This window comes from Camelina sativa, chromosome 4 (genome assembly GCF_030686135.1).
Source record: "Camelina sativa cultivar CO46 ecotype springtype chromosome 4, ASM3068613v1".
Classification (NCBI taxonomy): domain Eukaryota; kingdom Viridiplantae; phylum Streptophyta; class Magnoliopsida; order Brassicales; family Brassicaceae; genus Camelina; species Camelina sativa.
In genome coordinates, this window is record NC_141883.1 from 1,225,565 (window position 1) to 1,252,086 (window position 26,522).

At 32.0% G+C, this 26,522-nt stretch overlaps 5 protein-coding genes and 2 pseudogenes across 5 annotated transcripts; 3 read left to right on the top strand and 4 right to left on the bottom strand.

Moving 5' to 3' along the window:
- Positions 1–1,008: 1,008 nt before the first annotated feature.
- LOC147945189 (uncharacterized) lies at positions 1,009–2,021 on the bottom strand (annotated as a pseudogene).
- Positions 2,022–4,401: 2,380 nt separating this feature from the next.
- Positions 4,402–5,660, bottom strand: LOC109132601 (uncharacterized). The gene has a single exon (XM_019244355.2). The coding sequence runs from the start codon at positions 5,426–5,428 to the stop codon at positions 4,643–4,645; it is 786 nt and encodes a 261-aa protein (XP_019099900.2). The 5' UTR covers positions 5,429–5,660; the 3' UTR covers positions 4,402–4,642.
- Positions 5,661–7,768: 2,108 nt separating this feature from the next.
- Positions 7,769–9,680, top strand: LOC104779505 (asparagine--tRNA ligase, cytoplasmic 1 pseudogene; annotated as a pseudogene).
- A 1,398-nt stretch (positions 9,681–11,078) lies between these two features.
- Positions 11,079–11,756, top strand: LOC104779506 (uncharacterized protein At4g04775-like). Its single transcript, XM_019244301.2, has 2 exons — positions 11,079–11,289; positions 11,362–11,756. The coding sequence occupies exons 1-2, from the start codon at positions 11,164–11,166 to the stop codon at positions 11,635–11,637; spliced, it is 402 nt and encodes a 133-aa protein (XP_019099846.2). The 5' UTR covers positions 11,079–11,163; the 3' UTR covers positions 11,638–11,756.
- Positions 11,757–11,766: 10 nt separating this feature from the next.
- Positions 11,767–13,372, bottom strand: LOC147945190 (uncharacterized). The gene is made up of 2 exons (XM_087509043.1): positions 13,234–13,372; positions 11,767–12,985 (listed from the first exon to the last, which is right to left on the bottom strand). The coding sequence occupies exons 1-2, from the start codon at positions 13,236–13,238 to the stop codon at positions 12,481–12,483; spliced, it is 510 nt and encodes a 169-aa protein (XP_087365169.1). The 5' UTR covers positions 13,239–13,372; the 3' UTR covers positions 11,767–12,480.
- Positions 13,373–16,128: 2,756 nt separating this feature from the next.
- On the bottom strand, positions 16,129–18,688 carry LOC104779507 (protein RGF1 INDUCIBLE TRANSCRIPTION FACTOR 1-like). Its single transcript, XM_010503871.2, has 4 exons — positions 18,342–18,688; positions 17,506–17,769; positions 17,157–17,315; positions 16,129–16,571 (listed from the first exon to the last, which is right to left on the bottom strand). The coding sequence occupies exons 1-4, from the start codon at positions 18,348–18,350 to the stop codon at positions 16,335–16,337; spliced, it is 669 nt and encodes a 222-aa protein (XP_010502173.1). The 5' UTR covers positions 18,351–18,688; the 3' UTR covers positions 16,129–16,334.
- Positions 18,689–22,035: 3,347 nt separating this feature from the next.
- LOC147945191 (uncharacterized) lies at positions 22,036–22,598 on the top strand. Its single transcript, XM_087509139.1, has 2 exons — positions 22,036–22,182; positions 22,284–22,598. Exons 1-2 carry the CDS (start codon positions 22,036–22,038, stop codon positions 22,596–22,598), a joined length of 462 nt encoding a protein of 153 aa, XP_087365265.1.
- Positions 22,599–26,522: the final 3,924 nt, after the last annotated feature.

Below are 26,522 nucleotides of genomic sequence, written 5' to 3' on the forward strand. Positions count from 1 at the left end.
TGTAAATTCACCAGCATTGTCTAGACGTATAGTCTTAAGTGGAAAATCTGGAAAGTGGGCTCGCAGACGTATAATCTGGGCCAGCAATCTAGCAAACGCAAGGTTTCTAGTTGACAATAAGCAAACATGCGACCATCTGGTCGATGCATCTATCATGACCATAAAATATCTAAACGTCCCACAAGGTGGGTGTATTGGTCCACATATATCTCCTTGGATTCTTTTCAGAAAGTTTAAAGTCTCTTTATTTACTTTGGCTGGTGATGGCCGTATAATAAGTTTCCTTTGTGCACATGCTACACACATGAGATGTTTAGGGATAACTATCCTCTCTTTAAGAGTGTGCCCATTTGAATTCATTACAAGCTTATGCATCATGTTCGAACCCGGATGGCCAAGCCGGTCATGCCATAAAGTGAATTGTTCATTGAAAATCTTATTCATTGCCAAGTTAGCTTCTATCATATCAATCTTAGCATGGTAAATACCAGTGGCTAGTGCAAGTATAGCCTCTAGGACCTTTTTATGTCCTTGGGTGGTTTCTGTAATATATAGAAACTCTTTTTTTTCTTCACCCTTTGTCTCAACATGGAAACCATTCAAACGAATGTCCTTAAAACTCAATAAACTTCTCTTTGAGCTGGGTGAATACAAGGCATCACTTATTTCAAGATGTGTGCCATTAGGTAGCAAAATATTAGCCTGGCCATAGCCTTCAATTAGGGTTGCTATACCCGCAATTGTACTAACATTGGCACTTTTCATAATGAGATTAATAAAATATCTCTTATCCTTCAAAATTGTGTGGCTGGATCCACTATCCACCACAAGTATGTTCTTGTCCTCAGCCATTGCTAATATAGACAAGAATTTATGTTTTAAACTTTTAAAGTAATATATTGAAGGAAAATAAATAATTTGAATTTAAACCAAAATAATTATCCAAAACAATAATCCAATCAAATGCAAAACATAAACCACAAAATTAAATCAAAACAACATTTGAGTTTAATTATCCTCTCCTAAACAATCGGAGGTTTCATAATCCAATAGGTCATCCTTCTCATGGTCGAAATCACCTTCACCATCGAGATGAACCAAATTAGCTTCTGGATTTTTCTTTAGACTCTCTTGATAGAGATCAACAAGGTGCTTAGAGGTTCTACAAGTCTTTATCCAATGGTTCTCCATACCACATCTATGACAAGTGGACTTGGTCTTATGTTGCGGTTTAAATTGCATGATCAGTTACCACGGCCTTGACCACCAAAATTGTGTCCTTGATAGGTCCCACGACCAGGACCACCACGTCCACCTCCACTACGGCCACGTCCATACTTGTCCCTATGGACATAGTTAGACGCCTTAGTCTCTTTCGGCTCTTTAGGCTCTTGAGGGTTTTTCTTTGCCATGTCCACCTTGTGAGCTTCTGGTAATGGAGTAGTACCAGGAGGTCTCAATGCACTATTTATCATCAATAGCTCATTGTTTTGCTCAGCTAGCAGAAAACAAGATATAAGGTCTGCATATGTCTTAAACCCCTTTTCACGATATTGTTGTTGAAGCCGTATGTTATTGGAGTGAAAGGTAGAGAATGTCTTCTCTAGCAGATCCTTCTCAGTAACCTTTGTACCACATAACCTTAGGATTGAGACTATCTTAAATAGCTCTGAGTTATACTCATCCACGGATTTGTAGTCCTGGATCCTTAGGTTTTTCCAATCAAATTGAGCCTTTGGTAGGAGCACCGTCTTTTGGTGTCCATATCTGCCTTTCAGCTCTATCCAGAGGTCAAGAGGATCTTCAACAGTGAGGTAATGGTTCTTGAGACTCTCAGCAAGGTGGTGGCGTATATGCATTATTGCCTTGTACTTATCCTTTTCTGCACATTCAACCTCATCCTCAATGCATTCGCATAAATCCTTTGATTTCAGATGGATCTTAGTGTCCAAAGCCCATTGCAAGTAATTGTCTCCAGAAGCATTAAGGGCAGCATAGGAGAGGTTGTTGAGCTTAGCCATCTGCATAATGGAGAATATACAACTGATCATTAGCATGCGGTATATGAGACCGAACCATGCAATCAATATTAGGCCATGCGGTATATGAGACCGAACCATGCCAATCACTTTAGGGTCATGCAGTATATGAGACCGATCCATGCCACAATATTACACTCAAAATTTTGTGGTTTAGTATGCATGCAAAGACAACAATCCTAGATAGATTATATTCTAGTATGCAAAGTTTTCCTTTTACCAAAATTTCATTTTTCTCAAATTTTCCTTTTTATTAAAATAGGATTAGGACAAAGTTTTAGGAAAATATTTTTTAAACCTTTAAGATAATGATTATAATTAATTTAGAAGTTATCCAAATGTATTTTCATGCAAACACATAATAATTTCCGATTTTAAAATTTTAGTTTTTAGAGTTTGATTAAACAAATAATCTTAATCGGTTTTAATCCTTAGAACAATCAGTTTAAATTTTCTTCTATGATTTTTGAATTTAATAGTTTAGTTCTAGGGTTCTTATGCAACAAACAAAATCAAACAACCCTAAACTTTTAATCTTAAGCAATTCGGATTTTAGGGTTTAGATCTAAGGATTCATGCAATCAATTCTCAAACAATCAAACAATCATAATCAGATATTAATCATAGCATAAACAGTTTAATTGCAACCAATCTAAACAACCTATAACAACCGATTTTAAAGTTTTAAAGTTATAGGGTTTAGGATTTCAAAACTTAAGAACTCGTTTGTTTGATTGTGTACTTGTAGATTTAGAGTTCCAATAGATTTAAGGATCAAGTTCGATTTATGGGTTCTAAGGAGGTTTGATTTTATTTACCTTCCACCGTTTGGAGGTTAACTGGATTTGAACCGGGAGCTAAAGACCTCGGTTATACCTTGAGTTGATCCACGAACCACGAACCTCGAACAGGATAAGAACAAAGCTTGATCACGAACAGAAACCGGACCACGAACTAGGATTAATCACGAACTGGTCACGGACAGAGCTTCGAACAGGAACTGGCCGCGAACACCGATGGGAACTGATCGCCGAACTTGGACGAACAAGAACTTTGTGGGCGGCGGTTTTTAGGGTTTTTAGGGTAAGGGTTTTTCTCAGGTGGTTTTAGAGCTTCGTGCTGATAACGTGTTATAAAAGTAAGATAGAGGTTTTAGTGTTTCTCTTCTTCTTATTCTCATTAACTCATAGAACAAGTATATTATATAGTAGAAGGCAAAGCCTAATCCTAAACCGAATAGGTTATGGCCGATGGGCCTTACACAATAGGATAAGTAATGGGCCGGTTATGGAAGTCCACTCCAAGTGTTTTACAACAACTATAATATTTTTATGTTTCTGTTTCTGGCATTAGATGTTGGTGTCATATCTTTGAGGCTGTGTTTATATAGATATCAATGAATATTACGAAATCGGACTGGTTAGGAAATTAAGAATTTTTTTATGTATTTTTTAGGGATTTTACTTGGTAGTGTTACTTTTCCACAAATCTCGTTGTACATTAAATATTTTATATTTAGCAGAGGAACTCTTTAGATTTTTTATATATTGAAGATGGAAAATCTGGAGGAATTTAGAAAAAAAAAATCGAAGTTATTATGATTGATTGGAGTGAATATAGAGTTTCCTATATTGGAATGGCAAAAATTGTGTTTAGTTTTACAGAAAATTAGGTTTGTAAGTGGAGTTAATCTAGGAACATTATACTGGATTGATAAGAGGATATTTAATTCACATACCTTATTTTTGCATATTTCGATTTTATCTTTCAATTATAAAAAAAAATATTAATTATAATAACATTGGTTGTAAATACTTTCAAACTTCAAGACTACTTTGACTAAACTGCTGTCAAAAATGTTAATACAGATTGTATTAAAAACCAAATGATATAAAAATTTAAACTTAAAAGTAAAGTTTTTTTTGTTGTGCACCAGATTTATATCAATCAAGCAAAGTTCAGGCCATACAAATTTATATTAATCAAGCAAATTTATATTAGCTTTTAATTTCACTTATGAATAGAATATACTACAATAAACGATAATTCAAGTTTTATCCAACTAATTAATGTGAAATAGTATACTTTTATTTTAATTTCAGTACTCATTTTTATTGCTATCATTCATGCTGAATTAATTTAACTGATATGTAAATGTAAGTTAGCGCGTGTAAATAATTTTGTATTTTTATTGGTTATTTTTTTTTTTTTTTTTTTTTTAGGAAAATAGATTTTTAAATTTAGATATAAATAAGTAAATTAGCATGCATCCATAAATATTTCATAGCTCTTTAAGAAAAATAAAGTTAATATTGAATTTAGTTTATGTACATACATGAAAATTAGCATATATCTAAATATATTTTTTTTTAACATCTACACAATTTTTATTAATATGAATCAGAGTATACATGATCATCAATGAGATTACAAATAGAACCAATGATTTGTGTAACAAAAATATTATAAAGCAAATTACGCGTTGCGAAATACTTTATCATCTTTGTCATTTTCGTCAATCTGGTGTGACTTTCTTGCTTGGGAATCATCTTCTTTTGACTGATGAAATACCGGTAACGCATTCAAAAATCATAGGCAGCGATTCATCTGTTACATCGCAATACCTTCGGATTGATCAAAACTCTCATACAAAAAGAGATATCAATGGTCTTGATTGTAATTAAAACCAATTGTTGAGGATATGGTATAAGCCATCTTCTGATTTTCTTCCATATATAATTGCTTATTATCACTTCATCTTCATCTCCGAATTGCCTCTTTCTCCATGATAGTTTCCATGGACTGTTTCTTCGATTAAGGTTTGCTTGTCTCCAAGATCTGCATAACGCGGTTGCAATATATCTTGAATTTGTCGATCCTTTTACTAACATGTAGTTAAACATGTTATGTTTCTTCTTCATTGGCCATCTTACACGAGTGTGATATGTATGCATTGTGGGCATTATTTGTTTGAAACTCCACACACCTTGACTCCACATCGCATAGAAGAAACCCATTGCTCCAAAGACGTTGTTGAAGATCTTCACGACAAATGCTTCTGCTGTGATTCCGGGATCCCATATGCGTCGAGGGTCGCATATTTGCATTATAACACCATCGGCAATTTTTGCCGCTTCGGGATTACCCGGCAAAACACCGTGAATGAAGCACATCATCATCACACGGACAATTACGCCTCTATGGAGAGGAAAGAGAACCTTGACAGTGAGAAACGAAGTAGCGGCCATTGTTATGGAGATTAGGAATTGAGGCATACTCAACCATAGATTTTTTAACAAGGACATCATCATAACCAGATCGCCATGTTCTGCACTGCCAGACAAACCCATCACCAAAAACTCATCTCTTATGCTACCATTCAAAACCATCTCGGCTGCCAAGAGGGAGCACACAAGAGCAGTTGGTGATAATCTTTCAAGCAATCGGGACTCCGACTAAGATTTATTAAGAATACTTTAAACTACAGATGAAAAAAACTGGAAAAGAAAGTATGGCCGACGCCGGAGTCGACGCCGGCCGAAGAAAACTAACGAAAGTTGTTTTTGTTAAGAATCGCCTTCTCCGTCGCTCGGAGAGAGACAGTTACGATTTTTTTTTTTTCTAATCTAAATATATTTTACTTTTAAATTTTGTTAATTTTCCTTGTGATATTAAAGAAACTAAAACTTTTAAAAAAAATCAGATATAAATATGTAAATTAGAGTTGACAAAAAAGAAAAGTAAATTCGTAAAGATAAATAATTCTTATTTGGCTAAGAAATAAATAATTTATATATATATATATATAATATATATGTCGACATCTTTTTTTTAATATTTTTTCACTTTATAAATTAATCTTATTATACATCGTACAAATTCCTCGTTTCTTCTTAACGAAGGGAAAGGAGAAAAACCTAAATCTTCTTAGAGCAAGTCCACTGGGGTTCTCTTAAGAATTCTCAGGCCCAAAAATAAATCTAAAACCCAAAAAGAAATCATAAAATGAGAGAATCGTTTCTCCGGGAGGTATCCTGAGAATCGGATGAGAACCGCTACGTGGCGGGTTATTATTGGTCAGGGGTAAAATACAACAAAAAAGAAAAAACATTTTTTTTCTCTATTTTCTTCTTTCTCTTCGCGACGTTCTCTCTCTTCTATCTCTCCATAGACGAACGGCGAATCCCATCTTGAATCACGCAACTCACCTTGAATCGTTGGATTTTCCGGCTTAAACAGGAAAGATCTTGTTAGATGAGAGAGATCTGTCGAGGTTTCGGGTTCCAATCGAGATTCCCCTCGATATGACATGTCGTTGCTCACGGCCTTCTATCTCCGACGTTATCACGGAAGGTTCATGTGATGGGATTAAGGGGACAGCGAGGTCAACCGGCTGGCGGTTCGCACACACAAAAGGTTCGTCATCTGATCTTCGATTAGGGTTTGTAAGGTTAGGGTTTGTTACGAGAATTTGAATCTAGTGTGAGTGTGAGTCTGGGTTTACAATTCTGATCGATTGGTTGCTGTTAGAATCAGATAAGATTTGAACAGATAGTGAATTAGGTGATGTATATATGTTTAGAGTCTTAAAGGTGTAATTTTTGTGGTTCTGATTTATCCTATTGTCCATGAAGGTTCCTACTCTCCATTGGTTTTGCTTGTAGCTTCATGACTCCTTTAGTGTATTGTAGAATTCAGGTGTTTGATAGTTTATTCTTTAAGTCTGTTTTGTTTCTTTAGAGTTGCATCTTATACGGTCCTGTGATATGGGGAATTCGGGTGAAAGGTCTTGTCCTCAATACAGTTTTTTTTCAGTTATTTCGTTTCTTAAGATTGAAGAGTACACTGTTTTGAGAGTATATGGAATCCAATTCTTTTCTCAGCTACTAAAGTGTATTGATTTCTCCTTTGTCTTGTTAAGAATTTTTGTTCAAGAGAGAATCTTAGCTGTGCTGGCTTTGAGTCATGACAGATGCTTTTCTCATTTAAGGCTATAAGTGGATGGTCGTGAGGGGCAAATTGAAAAGATTCTCACAGCTTGTCTTCAATGATTTCATTGTATATCTTGATCATTGTTGTCATTTGTCATGCGTGACCTTGTCCACCTTTATACTCTCTCGGTTTGTGAAGTTTTTGGTGTAAAGTTTTAGTATTAAGCTTTTTGTTGCAACTGTGGGTTTTGCTCAAAACGAGTGTTTTTGTCCTGGGTTCTTATTTTTTTGCTTACAAGCTTCAAATTTCGTAACTTTTTGCATCTTCTGTGATTTGGGTTTCAGTCACTTTCTCGTTTTTTGAAGTTTTTGGTTGAAAAGTTTTGGTTTTTATTTGTTGCAGAGGTTGAAGATGTCAGCACCGAAATCGGGTGGTGATCCAGCGCCACATCCGTGGAAAGAGCAGCTTCCGGATATCTCTTACTACATCACAAGTCCTCCTCCATGGCGTTAGTTTTCTCTTCTTTGCCTCTATACCTAAAACGTTTGACTTTTAGTTATTGTTCTTAGCATACCCCTACCTTTGGAGCCTTGTTGTGACTTCTATGTTTCATATTTCTGAATTATGTAAAATATTTTTGTTTTCTTTTCATGTAATATAAATAATTAAAATAACTTTTTCTTGTTTTGATTATTTCATAATTTATTAAAATGTGATAATTAATTAAAAAATTGTTAAATAAAAATTATTTTAATGCTTAAGCCTTAAGCAACCTTGATAGAGGTTCTTGAGTGGAAGAGTGATTTAGTTTAAGTTGTTAATGGATTGATTTGATTAATTTAATATTAATAATATGATTAGTTTAATTAAGAGAATCTTGATCCAAGTTCTTGAGTGGAGTTGGTCTTAGTACCTTAACCTCTTTAGGGCTTACGAACAATGAGTGATATTGATAGGATACCTTCGCCAGACAAGGATGGAGCCTCGTCATCGACGATGCAGAAATCCCCCTTTTCGATTCGGACCCGTATTCGATGGATTGTGGATCGACCCGACGACGGAGCTGGACTTGCAGGTCAGAAGGTCCAAATTAGCGGGTGGGTTAAATCGGGAAGGGCGCAAGGAAAAGGGACTTTTGCTTTTCTTGAAGTGAACGATGGAACCTGCGCAGCGAATCTTCAGGTCAAGGTTGATGCTTCTGTATACTCACATCTCTCCAAGTTGGTTGCGACGGGGACTAGTCTGACCGTTGATGGGTGTTTGAAGCTTCCTCCGCAAGGCAAAGATACGAAGCAGAAGATTGAGCTTAGCGCCGAGAAGGTGACTGATGTTGGAACGGTGGATCCGGTTAAGTACCCGATTCATAAGAAGAAGCTGACTCTAGAGCATCTGAGAGACCATACTAACTTTCGTGCAAGGACCACCACGATGGCCGCAGTTACAAGAATCCGACGTGAGATTACTCTTGCGACCCACCGTTTCTGTTATGAACATGATATATGTCACATTCACACTCCTATCATCACAACAAGTGATTGTGAAGGTGCTGGTGAATTGTTTCAAGTGACTACCTTGATGAAACAATCTGACAGGTTGGAGAGGGAAGTTGCCAAGCTCATTGTCAAGGAGAAAGCTGAAGCTTGCCAAGCAAGCAAGCAAGAGATCACTGAAGGAAAGGAGGAGACTTTAGCTAAAACTGAAGAGAGGTCAATGCTTAAGTCTGGAGGATTAAAATTTGATTATTCCCAAGATTTCTTTGGTCGGCAAGCTTTCCTGACAGTTTCTGGTCAGTTACACGCGGTACTGAACCTATGCTTGCAGTATGGGAGATGTGTATACCTTTGGCCCCACGTTCAGGGCAGAGAAGTCTCACACCACAAGGCATCTTGCTGAGTTCTGGATGGTTGAGGTTGAATTAGCTTTTTCCGGTGTAAATGAGGCTATGAACTGCGCAGAGGAACTTGTCAAATACATGTGCAAGTCGTTGCTTAAAAAGTGTGATGATGACATGCAACTTATGGCTAACAATGTCGACGAAGACTGCATTGAAAGACTAGAATCAGTTACCTTAACTGACAAGTTTGATCGAGTAACATACACGGAAGCGATAGCCTTACTTGAGGAAGCTGTGGCTCAAGGAATGAAGTTTGAGAACCAAGTGAAGTGGGGAATCGACTAAGCATCTGAGCATGAGAGATACTTGACAGATGTCTTGTTTCATCAAAAGCCTCTTATTGTCTATAGCTACCCGAAAGAGATCAAAGCTTTCTTCTACATGAGACTTAACGATGATGGAAAGACAGTGGCTGCATTTGATGTCCTCGTTCCAAAGGTTGGAGAACTAATTGGTGGAAGCCAAAGGGAAGAACGGGTGGAGGTCCTCATGGAGAGAATGGAGGAGATAGGTCTACCACTCGAACAATACAAGTGGTACATAGACTTGAGACGTCATGGAACAGTGAAGCATTCTGGATTCGGACTCGGCTTGGAGCGTATGCTTCTCTTCGTTACAGGAATGGACAACATTAGAGACGTTATTCCCTTCCCTCGCTATCCTGGAAGAGCTCAGGTTTGATAGGAGGCGTATGTCAACCGATCGAACCAGAGCGTACCAAATCGCAAATACGTGACGTGACGTGACAAGACCAGTTTTATTTAATTGTTTCAGCTTATTAAGGAGACTTGGTCTGTGTCTTTTTCAGTCTTTTTTGTTAGCTGGTCTGGTCTTGGATTTTTAACTTTGATTTATCTGTATATATGATCTAGTTTTATGCGGTAAAAAAAATTTGTTGATTGTGACACACTGACACTGACATCGATTATGGCTTTCACTCCTATATATGCAGGTACAATTAAATATTTCATTCGATTCTTATCAAAAGTTTCATCGTTTGGTCTATTTGGTATCTCTATTTGTCTTAGAAATAAATTGTGCAATCTTTAGGCTTTTTTGGAACTGGATTTCAACCACAATTTAGAAAAAAAATGAGGAGGAATGTGATATTCCTCTTAATTCCACAATTTTTTTTACCATTTGATAGTAATTATTTTTCCACTACATTCCTCTACATTTTTCAAAAAATAAAGAACAATAGAACAAAAGTGTTCCTCCCCAAAATTGATGAGGAACAAATAGAACAAAAAAAAGGAACAAATATTAAAATTCGTTTTTATATTTTAAAATAAATAAAAAATATGTTTATTAATAATATTTCAATTTTCTAATATAATAATTTTCATATTTTCATTATTTATTGATAGAAAATATAATTTTGATATGAATTTCATGTTAAACTAATCTTAAGGCTCTATTTGAAAACTATATGAATAGTAAAATAAATTTAAGAGACTCATGTTTATATCGTAAATAAAAACTAAAAATATTTTAAATTACCTTTAAAATTGTATTGTATGTTAATATTAAATAGTAATATTTAATATGACATATCTAAAATTTAATTTACAATTGACAAAAAAAAAAGATATTAATTTACAAATTTTATTTTAAAAGCAAATGTAAAATTCATTGTATATACATTAGAAGTAATATTAGTAGTATCATTGAATTTGATTTATTTAATATTTAATATATTTAAAAATATATTTTTATTGTTTAGTTACTATTTACTATTTTGTTCCCTACTGCAGAAGTTTCTTTTCATTTCTCAAAAACTGTTTATTCTATTCCGCATTATTTTTTTTTTCTATTTTTTTTGTTTTTCTAATGGTTACCGGCAGGAGTCATAGTAATTGAAGATATGATCATTGTCATACGAGTTCCTTTAGTGGAGATTTGGCTGTGTGACAACTAAGGGGAAAAGGGTATATTTCTACCTGTACTATTTGTAAAGTGTATATTTCTACCTAAACAAAAGAGAAGTGTATTATCCAACCGGAACGCCAATAAAATTCAAAATTACTACCCAAATTTTGAAGCGTTATCGATAATACTACATTGACACAAAAACTGTTAGTCAACCGTTAAATATGAGTGATTCGTATGACACATAAGCAATGATGTGGCAAGAGTTTTTGGAATCAAACTCAAAACGATGTCGTTTTGATTTGGGGGAAAAACTTCAATTAGGGTTTTTTTTTTTTTTTTGATTTCACGATTCATTTCTCTCTTTCTCTTTCTCTTTCTCTGCGAAGGCGTTCTTCAATTAGGGTTCTTTCTCTTCGAAGAAATCAAATGGATAATCAAAGAAGAGGTTTCCCCAAGAGATGTCAATGTGGAGAACCTGTTGTTTTGAAGACATCGACAACTGCTAAAAATCCTGGAAGATTGTTTCATGGGTGTCCGTTTGGAAGGGATGGGGTAAGTGTGATTCTCTAAATTTTGTTGTATAGTTTGGCTGTGTCTGCAACTAAAAGTCTGTAAATGTTATAGAATTGGTATCATACATTTAAATGGACCGATACGTTTATGGTCGAAGAGATCGAGGACTTGATTGAGAAAGTGGAGAACATTGATGGAGCTGCAATGACATTGCAGAAGGGTGTCAATGCTTGCGAATCTCAGATTGATACTCTCGCCATGGAGACTCGTGTGCATTTGGGTGTGGTTGAGAAGGAGGTCGAAGAGATGAAAATGCAACTAAGAAGCTTGAAGAACATTGTTGGCTTTGTTATGGTTATGGTTTTGTTTTTCATGTGTATGTATTGAATATGTGAGTTAAAAAGTGGTTGTATGAGAGTAACTAGTTTGGATGTTTAGAGAAAAATATGGCTTGTAAGACTGTTTGTTTGTATGAAAGGTAATGGAAAAAGAACAAGACATATAACATTGCTCAAACCCAATCCAACTGTGATAGAATCCAAAATAGACCGAGACATTTGGTTGTGGTACATGTCACAAAACAGACCATGAAATCAAAAGACATTGTGTTGTTACATGTCCCCAAAAACAGACCATGACATCAAAAAGAGAAAAAGAAATAGTCCTAAACCGCTTCATACTTCAAATGTGTCTTGTGTTGGTTGACTTGAAAATGTGTCTTGTGTTGGTTGACTTGGTCCTCCTCCATCTGCCGATGGTTTAGTCTTCTTCTTCTTCTTAGGTGGCATAGACCTTTCCACTTCCATATTTGGACATTTAGCTGCATTGTGTCCAGTTAAACTGCAACGACGACAATGCATGATTCTCCTCTCTCTACTAGCCTTTTTCTTTTTTGGAGACTCATTCTTCCCTTTCTTCCTTTTTGGCTTTGGCTTTCTTCCTTTTCTGTTTTCAAGTTCTTCAACCAGATTTGGAGATGGCAATATCACAGAACCGGAGTTATCCCAGAAACACATACCATTTACTGGCCGAATTGACTCCCTATAAATTTGTTGTTGCCTTCCATTGAGAAGCCAACTAGAGATGTAATCTTCATGATTTAGCTTCTTTTCTGCGATGATGCGTAATGTATGCCTACATGGAACTCCACTCATTTCCCATCTCCTGCAGGCACATGTCTTCATTGTAATGTTCACAGAGTAAGATGTACCTGACTCACGGACTTCATTTCTACCGTCTGATCCAGGGATAACCTTGCAGACCACTACCTCGTTTGTATCTAACCAAATGCTCCTCTTCTTCTTCACCATCAGAGTTAGGAGGTGTGTTATGATAATCGAAATCCTCATCCTCATCAACAAAAGAAGCCACATTTCTTTCAACCCGGATCTCTTCTTCACATGGCTCAGATGACTCGATATCATTAGGATGCTCTGTTGAGTTCACCAAAAAAACATTCATCACTCCAGTCCATCTGCCTGCATCACACATCCTCTTAAAACTCAAATCCGCAGACCTCAATCTCTTTCTTTCATTATGCTCTTCAAAAGGGTACTTATACCACATGTTTTGGCCATATAATCCCTCCCCCAACTCCGCCGACAACTTGATGAAAAACTCTTCTGGTTTACATTCTATAGCTATATCTTTACCATTGAGATAAGCAACATCTCCTACATGATTCTTCACCCAATATCCTCCAAAATACACAAGGAATGTCACATGATCCGGATTGCTGTCAACAAAAAAAAAATTATACAAAGTTTCAAACACTCAAGCATTTAATCAAACACTTAGTGTGCAGTAAACAAATACGACTCTTTAAAGATAAAACTTCAAATTATTGTCTCCAAATATCTACATTATGCAACTATTAAACAAAAACAAGACAAAATACAAGATTTAATACCAAAAATCGATTGTGTATTACCAAAAATACAAGATTTAATACCAAAAATACGACAAAATACGAACTAAAAATACCTCATTTTCGCTTCTATAGAAACGATTATGGGTAATGCTAACAACTCCCACGATTCACGCCTTGTTTCCTCTACACTTATCCCTTGCAATTAACTTCAATCCTCGTTCTCCATTTTCGACTTCGCAGAGAAAGAGAAAGAGAAAGAGAGAAATGAATCGTGAAATAAAAAAAAAAAAAAAAAAACCCTAATTGAAGTTTTTCCCCCAAATCAAAACGACGTCGTTTTGAGTTTGATTCCAAAAACTCTTGCCACATCATTGCTTATGTGTCATACGAATCACTCATATTTAACGGTTGACTAACAGTTTTTGTGTCAATGTAGTATTATCGATAACGCTTCAAAGTTTGGGTAGTAATTTTGAATTTTATTGGCGTTCCGGTTGGATAATACACTTCTCTTTTGTTTAGGTAGAAATATACACTTTACAAATAGTACGGGTAGAAATATATCCTTTTCCCGACAACTAAGAGGGCTGTTACCTAGAACGAACAAATCGTAATGATATCGGCCTTGCCTTTTGCAATCACTTATATGTTCTGAATGTTAACGCTGAATAGGATGCCGACATTATCTATTTATAATTGAGTTCTATTTAATCAAAAAAATCGTAAGATCAACAATGTGCATAATTCTGACTAGCTCAGTCGTTCTACACGCAATGGTTCAAAGAACTGTGTAGAGACTAGAGAGATCATTATGTTAAATGTATGTTCAAAAAAGCAATTATAAACAATATGACATTAATTTTTCAAAGACATATATGTATAAACAACTCTGGACTATTTTTTTATATATTCTTTTGACATTTAAAATTGCTAACCACTAATTTGGGACGACAGCTTATACACACGTATAGTTACATTTTATTGAGCGTTTTATCTAGTTTTAATACGAAATTATTTAAATTTTGTATCTCGGATGAAATTTGTTTTGGATCCGCCTTCGATAGAATAGTGAGAATATTTTAGAGAGATATTTTAGAGAGATGTGAGATTACATGACATGTGGAACATGCATAAGATTGAGATTAAAGAAGCACATGCATTATCCTCTACTGCTCAAATCTCTCGTCTCCTTCTTCAGTTAAATCTGTCATATCCTCTCCAATTGGCTCACAACATTCCTCTTTTATTCTTTACTTTTTGTCTGCCATAATCATACCCATTTAATTGTTTTTTTTTTTGCATTACTTTTACTTCTATTTTGATATTCTAATTTTCGAAAGTGGATTTTGCTGCCAAAAACATTATGACCATCATTCTTCTTTTTTCTATCATTAATTTTTTATTTTTTTAGAATAATGCGAGTCAATAATTAACAATAACAGTGATCCAACCATAAGACGAGGAAAAGATTTTTATTTTGTTGAGTTGGTTTAGAATATGGTTGTAGTTTTGAAGTTGTTTAGTCTTATTTTTGTTCGAGACAAAGATCGCGACAAAGGTCTTTGGCCCAATAAACGCGCCATGTTGTTGACTAGTGAGCCCCAGGTGGTCATTTTTTTTTTGGTTTCTTTATTTGTTTTCTAATTTTTTTGTTATTTCTAACTGACATAATAAGATTTTTTTTTTTTTTTTTTTGTCAAAGAATAAGAAAAATTTATAATTCAATAAACTTTCAAGAATTTCACAAAAAAATGAAACTAGTATATATTCAAATTTCAACTTACAGTATATGTAAAATTTTCATCTATCTATTTAGTAGAGTTTAAGTTTTGTAATTTCTTTTTGTTATGTTGCCCTTAAATTTCAGATATTTTATAAATTATAGCATGCCAAAAAATATTTGAGTTAAATCGATATTATGTGTCACAGTCGTGATATATACTATGCTTCCGTGCTTCTTCTTTTTGTCAATCGGTTCAGTTTATCTCTTTAATTATGAATTATTAACATTACTAGTATATATTATAATAAAGAGAAGAAATGATAATGATGGGTAATACTATTTTAATTTAGAAAGAAAGTTGTCTGATATAATCATATAACAAATATATATATAACAACAAGTTGCCGTAGACCCATTTTATCATGATCAATATTTGTTATACATCTTCGTAAGCTTGCATATACCACCAATGAATTTGTAAATACATTCTCTTATCTATTTGATATATAGACACGACTACGACTCTTAAATCGTTTTCCTACCAAACAAATAAAAAGGACTCTTAAATATATATATATATATATATAATATTCATTAATCTTGCAAAAATATCAAAGTTTTATGTGATTTGGGTAGTTATAAGTTTGCGCCATCAAAATCGTTGAACACTTCAAATAAGATAGCCCAATTTTTGGAGATGTTAGATTTTTTGTTTCTTTATTTTGCGGTGATATTTTTCTATATATTGGAACAAAATAATGATTATGCGCCAAGAGTTTCCAAATTTCATCGTGCTCAGTTATTTGTAAATGATAGACAATATACGTATGTAACACTTTTGTGGACGGTGGTTGACTGGTTGTGGATGATGGCTGACAATTATATACAATTATACATAGTAGGCGATGTGGACATTAAGACAAGTTAAAATGGTCGTTAAAATGTGTCTTGAGTATTTGATGGTGCATCAAAATCTGTTTTATTTTGTGAATGTGTATCGGAAGAACTATTATGTGCAACTTTCATAGTTTTTATGTTGGTACTATAAATGACAAATCCGTAGAAAATTGTATGACTCAAGAGTCTCTACGAGGAATGGATTCCAGCATACATATTTGTCATCAGAACCTGTATCTATCAATTTATCCCCCCAAAAAGTGTTAAGAATATTGTATATTATATTCACTTTTTCTTATTTTATGTTAGTTAAATTTGTGGGTTCCAGTGAATCAACACAATCTCATGAACACCAAAACTTTTTGGGCCCATATCTCTCTTTTCTCCATGATGAATAATACTAAAATAAATCACTCATTCACCAATACACATCACTATTAATAATTTTTTCTGGTCACAACATCACTATTTTTTCTCTTTAAAAACTTATTAGCTTTTAAACATAATATTGATACCCGATATTCAAATACAAAATACACATAATGTATATAGTTTTCATGAAAAATAAAAATCCATTAAAAGAAAAGAAAAAAATCAATAGAGAGGAGATCTTCGAGAAATTCCTTTTCTCTTGAGTATTCTCATGAGTGGTCTCAATGAAAAATTACTCAATAAAACTTCAGAATCTTCGGAAACATCAGTGAGGGACGATGATGTGCACGATTTTTTTTCTTCTAAGCTTCCTTCTTGATTAGAGTTTTCCTTCTCCATAACACCTTGTTCCAATCTTGGAGAAAAACAAAAATTTTGCTTTTTTGAAGGAGATGAAATCTGCAATAACAAAAAAGGGTATTAGAGCATGCTCTAAACTCAAAAACAAATAAATTCCTGTATGTATTTCATCATTTCAAACGATATAATGCAAATGGAACGTTTCAAAGCGTGTTTGACGTTTGTACAACTCACATAATAGATAAAATTTCCAAACTAATTTTATTAATAAATGATACTTGTCAATGTAGGTTACGTGTCAAAACAGTTTAAAAGTGTCCCTAAAATTATTTCAAAAATATATATGTATATTAAAATAAAACACTTCATAATAAACATTTAGCATCTTCCAACTTGATATAAATGACTACATATTAAAAATGTAGTACTTCAAAAAATGTAGTACTGGTGAAGATGTGTACAAATCAAATCATGCATAGTTCTCCTATATGTTATGTCAACAATGTATGACTCCTTCATCTACTAAAGGCTAACTTTTTCTAGTATTTCAAGACTACTGTAAAACATTGTTTACCTTTCATAGATAACAGTTCCAATGTATAATAATTAAAAATTAGAGAAATATATAGATAACTGCCAAATATTTTGGGGAAAATAAACTTTAAAAAAAAAAACATAATTTACCTTGCAGGAGATAGAGCAAAATCGATTAGGACGATCTTGAATATATCTTTTACAAGTCACACATGATGCTCCATTCTTGGATTTTGTAGAAGGTCTTGCATCTTTTGCTTGTGGCCTTGAATTCAAATGTATTGCCTTTTCTCCATTTATTTTATATGTCTTTTCCCATACAAAAAAAATTATTGCCATTCAATGCCATAAACCAAAAAGAGAAAAGCAAAATTTTTAGAAATTAATTTGGAATTTATGGACTCTAAAACAAGTATTAAAGACTCAGCTGGCATCAAATGATTTATTTTATTGAAAATGATTTCTTAAATAAATAAATGAAAAATTAAAAAAAAAAAACCTGAATCTCGGAACAGTCGAAGTATTGTTGGATATCGAGGAGACGAAGAACATCTTGATAAACGTATTTGCAGATCTGAAGACGACGATGGAGGACATGAGCAGCTTCTGTACTACAACAATGTCTACAGATTTCGACATTACAGTCAATGCAAAACACATTCTTCTCGTTCTTTCTAAGATACTTATGATTCATACATATCCCAAAGAACTCTGAGTTCAGTAGTGTATCAATCCAATCTTCATCACTTCTTCTCTTCTCACCCTACAACAATCATTATTATTAAAAATTTCACCCTATAATGAATTCATCATCATACATGAGTTATATGAAGAAATGAAAAAAAAAATGAACTAAAAAGGAATATAATCCAAAAAAAAAAATCTGTAGAAATTTGAAACTTTATTGACTTTTATTTCTAGGTTTTATATAGGAAATGAAGAAATTTTGGATTACTTTTTTAAAACTAAAATTACTTTTTTAAAACTAAAATTACTTTTTTTAAACTAAAATTACTTTTTTGAAAGATTATGAATCTGCAGAAGTTTGGCTCTTTATATCGAAATTTATAATGAAATTCATATATGTGTTCTATGTAGAAATCATAAATTTGTATATAAAAAGAATAAATTCTTCTGAAATTTTCTTGTTTCTTATAAATTTTGGTTGAAACCAGAAACTTTAATCTAATGGATATTTTTGCAATTTTATATATAGAAAAACACACACAAACTGCAGAAATTATTAAACTAATTTGAATTTTATGATAAAACTGATATGAATAAATTAAAAACAGGGGGATACACATACACATGAAAAAAGAAGAAGGATTGTACCAGATTCATTTGGCCAAGAGAAACCGAGTTCCTTTGATCGATCAGATGAGCAGATTTCAAATTTCTCTGATCAAAATCATCAAAAAAAATCAGAAAATGTATTTAGGGTTCTTGGGGAAGAAGAAGAAGAAGAAGAAGGCGGAAAAGCAAAAAAAGAGGAAGAGAAGAAGAGATTGTGTAGTGTGTGAATAAATAGTAGAACAAGGCAAATGAAATAAATTAAAATAAACGATATTAGGAATGTAACAATTAATTGTATATTATGTTTTGTGAGGAATAATAAATTAAAAAAGGAAAACAAGTAGCAATTTTTGTTAATTAGTAAAAATAAAAAAGGGGAAAAATCGAAAGTCCACAGAGTCAACAATAACTGTGGCTCTTTTATACCTAAAATGGACTTCGCAGGCGGGAATATGAAACATGTGTGACTCTCTATTATCATCTCTTTTAACTTTTTCTTATAACCTTCGATTTTTTTTCATTTTTATTGTTTTTCTAGATAAATAAATAAATATACAAGTATGTAGCTATGTTTTTGATACAAATGATATCCACTAATGAGGTCATTAATTTGCAAATTATTATAATAATTTAATTTTGAGCGGACATATAATTTGACTTTGAGGTGCTAAAAGGTAGTCTTTACAATTTTTAGATGGTGCGATAAAGGTAAGCAAAGCTTCCTATATTTACTCCGAAATTTCCAAGGAAACTAGCTTCTCATTTTTAGAACTATATCATTTTCTACATACACGTAGATAGGAATATTAGTTGTCCATAATAATAACCGATCACAGTGGTATACATATTACATAATATCTAAGCCTAATTCAAACCCAGCACAGACACTATGCTTAGTTAAGTGATTGGTGAAATTATTACTTTATGCCCCGCATAGACAATTGGAATTTAAAAAGATTGGTAAAATTTGTTACAGATTTAGTTAAAAACTTAAAACAATAGGATTTGGCTAAGATATCCTAAGAAATATATCATCGTATTCTCATAAATATCTATTATATTAAACGCGAAGTGAAAACGTCCCACATTCAATCTCAGCAAAATTTTACCGTTTTACCATTAATGAAATTGATCCTGACGTTGAAATATTTTGCCTTTGAACGTAATTTTACCTATTTTTGTATTAAAAATAATTCAAAAAAATCGACAGAAATAATCTAATTGCATAAAAAGTTATTTGCAAAACTAGAATTTACTAAATTAATCCCTAATTTTTATGAAAAAAATACTCTTTGACGTTTAATTTGACCATAATATAACACGCATAAAACGAAGATTGGGTAATTAATGGGCTTAGATTAGATTGTTTTAAGATCGACGTAAATTTAATTTATGGGTTTCTGCATGAAAAAAGCCCGATGTCAAAACATCTTCTAACTGGAAACCTTAAAAACCTAGAAACCCTAAAAAGATAGGTCCTTTACATCTATAAATACAATGATATCGTATGCTTCCACCATAACACAAAAAAAAAAAAACTCTTCTCTTGAATTTTTATAATTCTTTTATCATGTTCTCAAATTTATATTTATATTCCGATCTTGCTGTTTTTAATGATTCATTGACTGATCCTTCTTATTTTCTTGTTCGTATAGTGGTTTCTTGGAAAGCAAGATCCACAAATCATAAAGCTTTGGTTGTTGTTGGTTCATCTTCTAATAAAGGTATAATATCATGCTTTTTAAGGTTCATATTCTCAATTTTCAATTTATATTCTGATTTCACTGTTTCTTATGATTCACCGACTGAACCTTTTTATTTTTCTGATCGTGTAGTTGTTACTTGGAAAGCAAATTTTCTAATCTTTCCTGATCGAATAATGTTATATGTTTTCCTGTTCGTGTAGTTGTTTCTTAGGAAGGAAGATTCGAAACTCATCTAGCTTTGGATATTGTTGGTTCACTTTTTTAAAAAAGTATAATGTTTTACTTTTTTGGTTGATCGACAGATTAATTGTATTTACCTGTATGTATGGTGGTTTCATATATAATAATATAATAATAATAAAATAATAATTATTATTTGATGTAGATATTATGGAGCAGATTAAACGATACAGGAATTTGATTCTAAATAATATCAGGTATTATTTCTTATAAATAGAATGCTTATAACGATTGTATTTCTTTTTTAAATTGATTTATAATTTATAATAGATAATAGTTTTGTCTAAACTTGGATTGCCATATTTGCAGAAATACTATGATCGTAGTTACCCATGGATTCGATTTACGGGTATTTCATCACGAAACTGTTTTAAATAATCATGTTATATAATTATTCAGAAATTGATAATAATTCCATGTTTGATAATAATTATTTTTTAAATAAAATATTGAACAGATTACACCTAAAGAATGCTACAATGAAGATGATCCTGAGAATGATGTTATGATTCGTTCGACGACAACTAAATTCTCGGATTGGATTATATTCAGTACACAAGCTGCTCAAGCCAAAGAAATCACTTATTCTGAAATTCCATATCCATTACGTTGGTGTCGTGAAGAGATGATATGGAAGAGAAAGTCAAAAAGAAGACAATTTCAATCGCTATACAATATTCCTATAATATTTGTTTCTTTAAATTAATTTGAAATTTATTTAAAGGTAACACTAATCTATTTTTTAGATGTATAATTAATTTGAAATATTATGGTTACATTTTTAAAAATTATTTCACTCTAACGAGTTTTGTATAATATATAATCTGCTCAAGACAAAGAAATTATTAATGCTGAAATTCCAAAATCAACAGTCTGGTGTCATAAAGAGATGAAATAGAAGACAAAATTAAACAGAAGACAATTTCTATAACCATACAATGTTCTTATAATATTTGTTTCTTTAACACAATATAAAATTTATTTAATATAGTAATAACCTATTAATTAATATACTGATCTTTCAAACGTAGTGTTAAGTTTTTAGAAATTATACCTTTATGAGATATTTGATTATAAACGTTTCTGAGAAGTATTAAATTATTAATTATACAAAACTAGCATACATCTTCAAAATGGTGTACTTTCGTAAATTTAAAACGTAAATTTAAGTAATAAAATATTGTTATATATCTTTATTCCTAAAAGTTATAATACTCACAAAAGGATAAAATTATGATTTTTATAAAATTTACAAAATTGAAATGATAAAGATGGCAATTACCATTGTTTGAATAATAAAATATAGAAATATATATATATATATATATATATTATATATTATATATAATTATTTAAACGGATGATTTTCTGAATGAGTATATTTATTGTAAACTTAAAGTGATAAAGATAGTAATAAATATATTTTGGAATAAAAGATATTTATTAGATTTTACATAATTTATAGATTATGATGCAAGAAAATATTGTTTAAATAAGTAAATAAATATATATATAAGAGATATATATATATGTTATATATTTGCACATATCTAGTATTAATAATAAATACACTAATATTATAATATTTAATTATTTATATTTAGGAAAATATACTAATCTCTAAGGTTATATATATATATAGGGACGTCTCATATATCTTAAGTTCAATATCCAAATCTCGAGAATATTCCAAGGTTCTTTAAAACATTCGACACACAATTCTTTTATTATGTTTGGGAATCTTAATTTGCTTATAATTACTGAATTCGTTTAGTGCAGGTTAGATTATGGTCATGAATTCTCCGACTGATCGTGTTTCACGTTTGAATCCTTCAAAATACGAATGGAAAATCCGTGTTAGGATTTTGTGTTTATGGGAAGAAAAAACTCTTCGTCTTGGTTCAACCCTAGAGATGGTTCTAACTGATAATCAGGTTTGCTAAATGTTTAAATTGTTAATTAATTAGTTAGTCTTCTGAACATGATAATTATCCAAATTTTATAGAAATCTAATTATATTTGTTTTATTTAATAGGGTAAGAAGATTCAGTGTAATTTTCGTGGTGATGTTTATGACAAATTTGTGTCCAAATTTCATGTTGGCGATTGGATTGAGCTTGAAAATTTTAAAGTTGTCGATCAATATGGGTCATGCAGAGCTACCACTCATCGATACAAGATTATTATTTTGTATAAGACCAAAATTAATAAGATTTCGATTGTTCGAGGTGAAGAATATTTTGAATTCGTCGATTATAATCGAATATTAAACGGTTCTTACTGTGATGATTACTTGGTCGGTAAGTTACCTCATTCGCCTATTTTTGAATCTCCCATAATTGAATTCTAATATATTATACATTATTTTGATGTGAGTTTGCGTTTTATGTTTTAAGATGTCATTGGAGAAGTAACCAATGTTGGAAAAATGAATACTTGGAATGATAAAAAAAGACTCGATGGGTCCGAATAACGACAACAAGTATGAGCTTAGATCACAAAGTGATAATATTCGTAAGTTGCTAAAGATGTGCTGCCAAAATTCTTTGGCGAAGATGGTGGATGATTCTAATGACACTGACTCGGATGATATCGACTCTGATGTGTCCGAAAATGAAGACGATGATGGAAACAGCTCTGATGAGGATTATTGTGAAGAAGAAGAAGAAGATAAAGAAGATGAAGGCTTTTATGAAATAGTGTATGTAGACGAAGAAGATAGTGAAGGCGATGATGGGGATGACACTGATGATACTGAAAACGACGAATATGATTCTGAATCAAGTGAAGATGCTGAGTCTGAAGAAGAAGATAATGAGAAGCAAGTTTGGTTTTAAACATATTATCTAATTGATACTGCTTAAATATATAAACGTTTTTTTTTTTGATTTTTTAATTTAGTGGCATGCTTTTGCTGTGTGAGTTAACCGGAAAAGCGGCTGATGATTTCTACAAGACTTACAAAGATTCCATAGGTGAAAGCCTCATCTGTGTTGTTCTATGGGGTGTAATTGATGTCTTCCAAAGTACATACTCTATTCCTTCGTTTAAAATGTTTTAAAATTAGTTTTTATTATACCTAACTATTCTGAATTCTATATCAAATGTATTGTAGGAAGGAGGTCTGTATCCAACACTATATGTACCCAAATTAAGCTTAACCCGGAGATTCCAGAAGTTGAAACATTTAGACGATCGTATGTTACCCTCTATTGTTAATTAGTTTCTTATACTAATGTTTCAAAGATATATTTTTAATTTATAATTTGTGTTGTAGGAACACCAGAAAGAGAGCACGCACAAAAAAATGGTTGAAGTGTTGTAGGAATACCTGGAAGTGACCTCGCATCAAAAAAAAAAGTCATGAACATGTGTTTTTTATACGGCTACATCTCTATGTTTTAAATTATTTACATTTACTATCGAATCTTAAAATTTTAATACTGGGTTATTGTTACTTTGGACAAGTATATTCATCTTTTTATGTTTGATACTATTATAATTTGCAATATAATCTATTATATTATATAGTATTAAATAAATTAAATTCGACTATTATTTATGTATATGACTTCATAAGAATTAAACTTTCTTTATTTGATACTTCATAAGGTCATCACACATTGTGTCTTAATAAACTTAAATGGGCCTGAGATCATGAGACGCCAACATGGAAAGGCTTTGCGACTCTTTGGACAGATATTTAAGCACTATTCATCTTTCCTATATTGTGAGTACTACCTATTATCATCCGTATCTTTCAGGTAAGTTATCAAATATTTTTTTAAAGTCTTTCGTTTATTCAAAGTTCTACTTACGTAAAAAAAATCTATTTTTAAACTTTATAGTCTCAAATTTCGTGATGGATGGTGAAAGTTCTAGATAACGCAAAGAACCCATGTTCGATTTTGGATGGGAGGACGAAGCAGTCGACAAAGTTAAGAAGGCGTTTCAGAAATCTAGAGATGTGTCTCAAAAGGAAACGTCGAAACGATTCACCGCGATTATCGATATGGTGAAAGAGCATATGAAGAAGAAAGAAGAATCAACCGAACTCATGTGTCAACTTGAAACAATCGATGCTCAACTCACACTAATGAATGATATCTTGGAAGGACGCATCGATTTGATTGAAGAGTGTAAGAGGCTGGAAGACGTTAGGGTTGTTATTGAGAAAGATGTAAAACATTGTGTTGTGCCTAATATTGATTGGGATAAACTTCGTATTTCATTTATTGGTTAACAATCTTTGTAATTTCAGTTTTAACATTTTAATAATTCGAATAAAATAATTATCCTTTTCAAAAATAAATTACCATAAATTTTTAATACAAATCTAACAAACCTAATATATTTTACTAAAATTCATTATATAAAAAGATATTGAGCTTTATGCGAAATGGAAAAGTTTGAAATAACGAGAACATGTTTAGAAATAGAAATCAAAACGAAATTAGGTAAATGAATAAAAAATTAACAAAGATATGTATAACAAATATACAATAAGATGTGATTTCTAAACAGCAAACCAAAAAATATATTTTACACACTTCATAATATATTCTATAACGTTCTCATACGATAATGTTACAATTCTTAAATTTGTTAATAATGATAATCTCCCGATATTATTTATGTGTGTTGATTTTGTATATATATCTATATTCATTAGATGCATTGAGTGTATTATAATTTATTTAGAAAATCGGAAACATGACCACTGATTCTAATTATTGTGTTTATGTTGCCGACTTGCATCCTTTACTCATTCAAAGAAGGATCAAGGTTAAAATTATCAGAAGATTTGTTTGCAGTGCTGCGTTGAACGACGTGATCGAGTTTGTGCTAGCGGATGATAAGGTAATAATACAAACATCTACTCCGAATGATAAGCGAATTTGAATAATATTTGATATATTTTTCACTCTAGGGTTCAAAGATACATGGAACTTTTGAAAGTAGTTTGGTCCAACGCTTCAAACCGTTTTTTAACGAAGGGAATTGGTTGATCTTATCTAATTTTAATATAACACCAGTTGTTGGAAATTTTAGGCCTACTACCCATCAATTCAAAATACTCTCAAGCAGTATGACTTCAGCGCAGCTGATACCTTCTTTGAATGAAAAAAAATTATTTTTCATTCGTATCTTTCATAGATATCCTTTCTGGCTCTCTAAATCCGAATATGTGTATTGGTAAGTAGTGTATCGATTATTTTAGTTGTCTTATATATTTTATATTAAATATTTGAAACTGATTAAACAGTATTTATTCTGTTTTGGATATAATTTGACGTTTCGTGCGTGTGGAAAGATCTGAATACCTTTTGGCTAACAACGTGCACACCAGACTTTTTTTTTGAAATCGAAAACGAAGAGTAAGATTCTTATTTATTTTATACAAACAATACTTTATTCTTTGGTTTTTTATTTATTTTATTACTAATTTCGTATTCCTGTTAAAGTGGTATACGTTTGAGATGTCATCTGAGAAGAGGATATTTGGAGTATTTTTACGACAGCTTCCGTAAAATTGATGAATGCATCATTATATGTATAATCAGATCTGTCAAATTGATAATGTTGAAGGTGAGTGTTTAATATAAACTATTATGATAACTTTATGAGAATAAATACTAATTTTATGTTATGTTTTTAGGTCGTACAATGATTACTACCGCATGCAGTTGTACACAGATTCTATTCAACTACACATGTCTTGAAGTTTCGAATATGCAAAATCACTTTGAAGAATCGGAAGATTAGTTTATGGTTTTGTGTTTTTGGTTTCTTCTTTTATTTACGCATTTTTGTTTTCTTGGATGATAATAGTTAATTTTGAGATAAGACCACCTCTTTGAATTATAAGGCTTACTACATATAAGTTCATAATTCTATCAAACATCATGACTTTGACACAACTGATACCTTCTTTAGATGAAAAAGATTGATTTCTTTAGTATCTTTCATAGATGTCCTTTCGTACTCTTTAGATCTGAATATGTGTCATTGTATCAAATTTTTGTTTTTGATCAAAAGATATTTATTTTGATTTTTAGATTTTATTGGCTGTCTTGTGCATGTTGAAAGCTCTGCTTACGTTTCAGACAACAATGACCAACATCAACTTTATTTTGAGATTGAAAACGAAGAATGAATTTTGTATACAATACTAAAATATTTATTGTTCTCTTATTTTGAAAAATGTAATTCGTCTTCGTGTTCAAGTGAAATCGAAGATGGCATTGTTATATGCGTTGTCATTACCTACAGT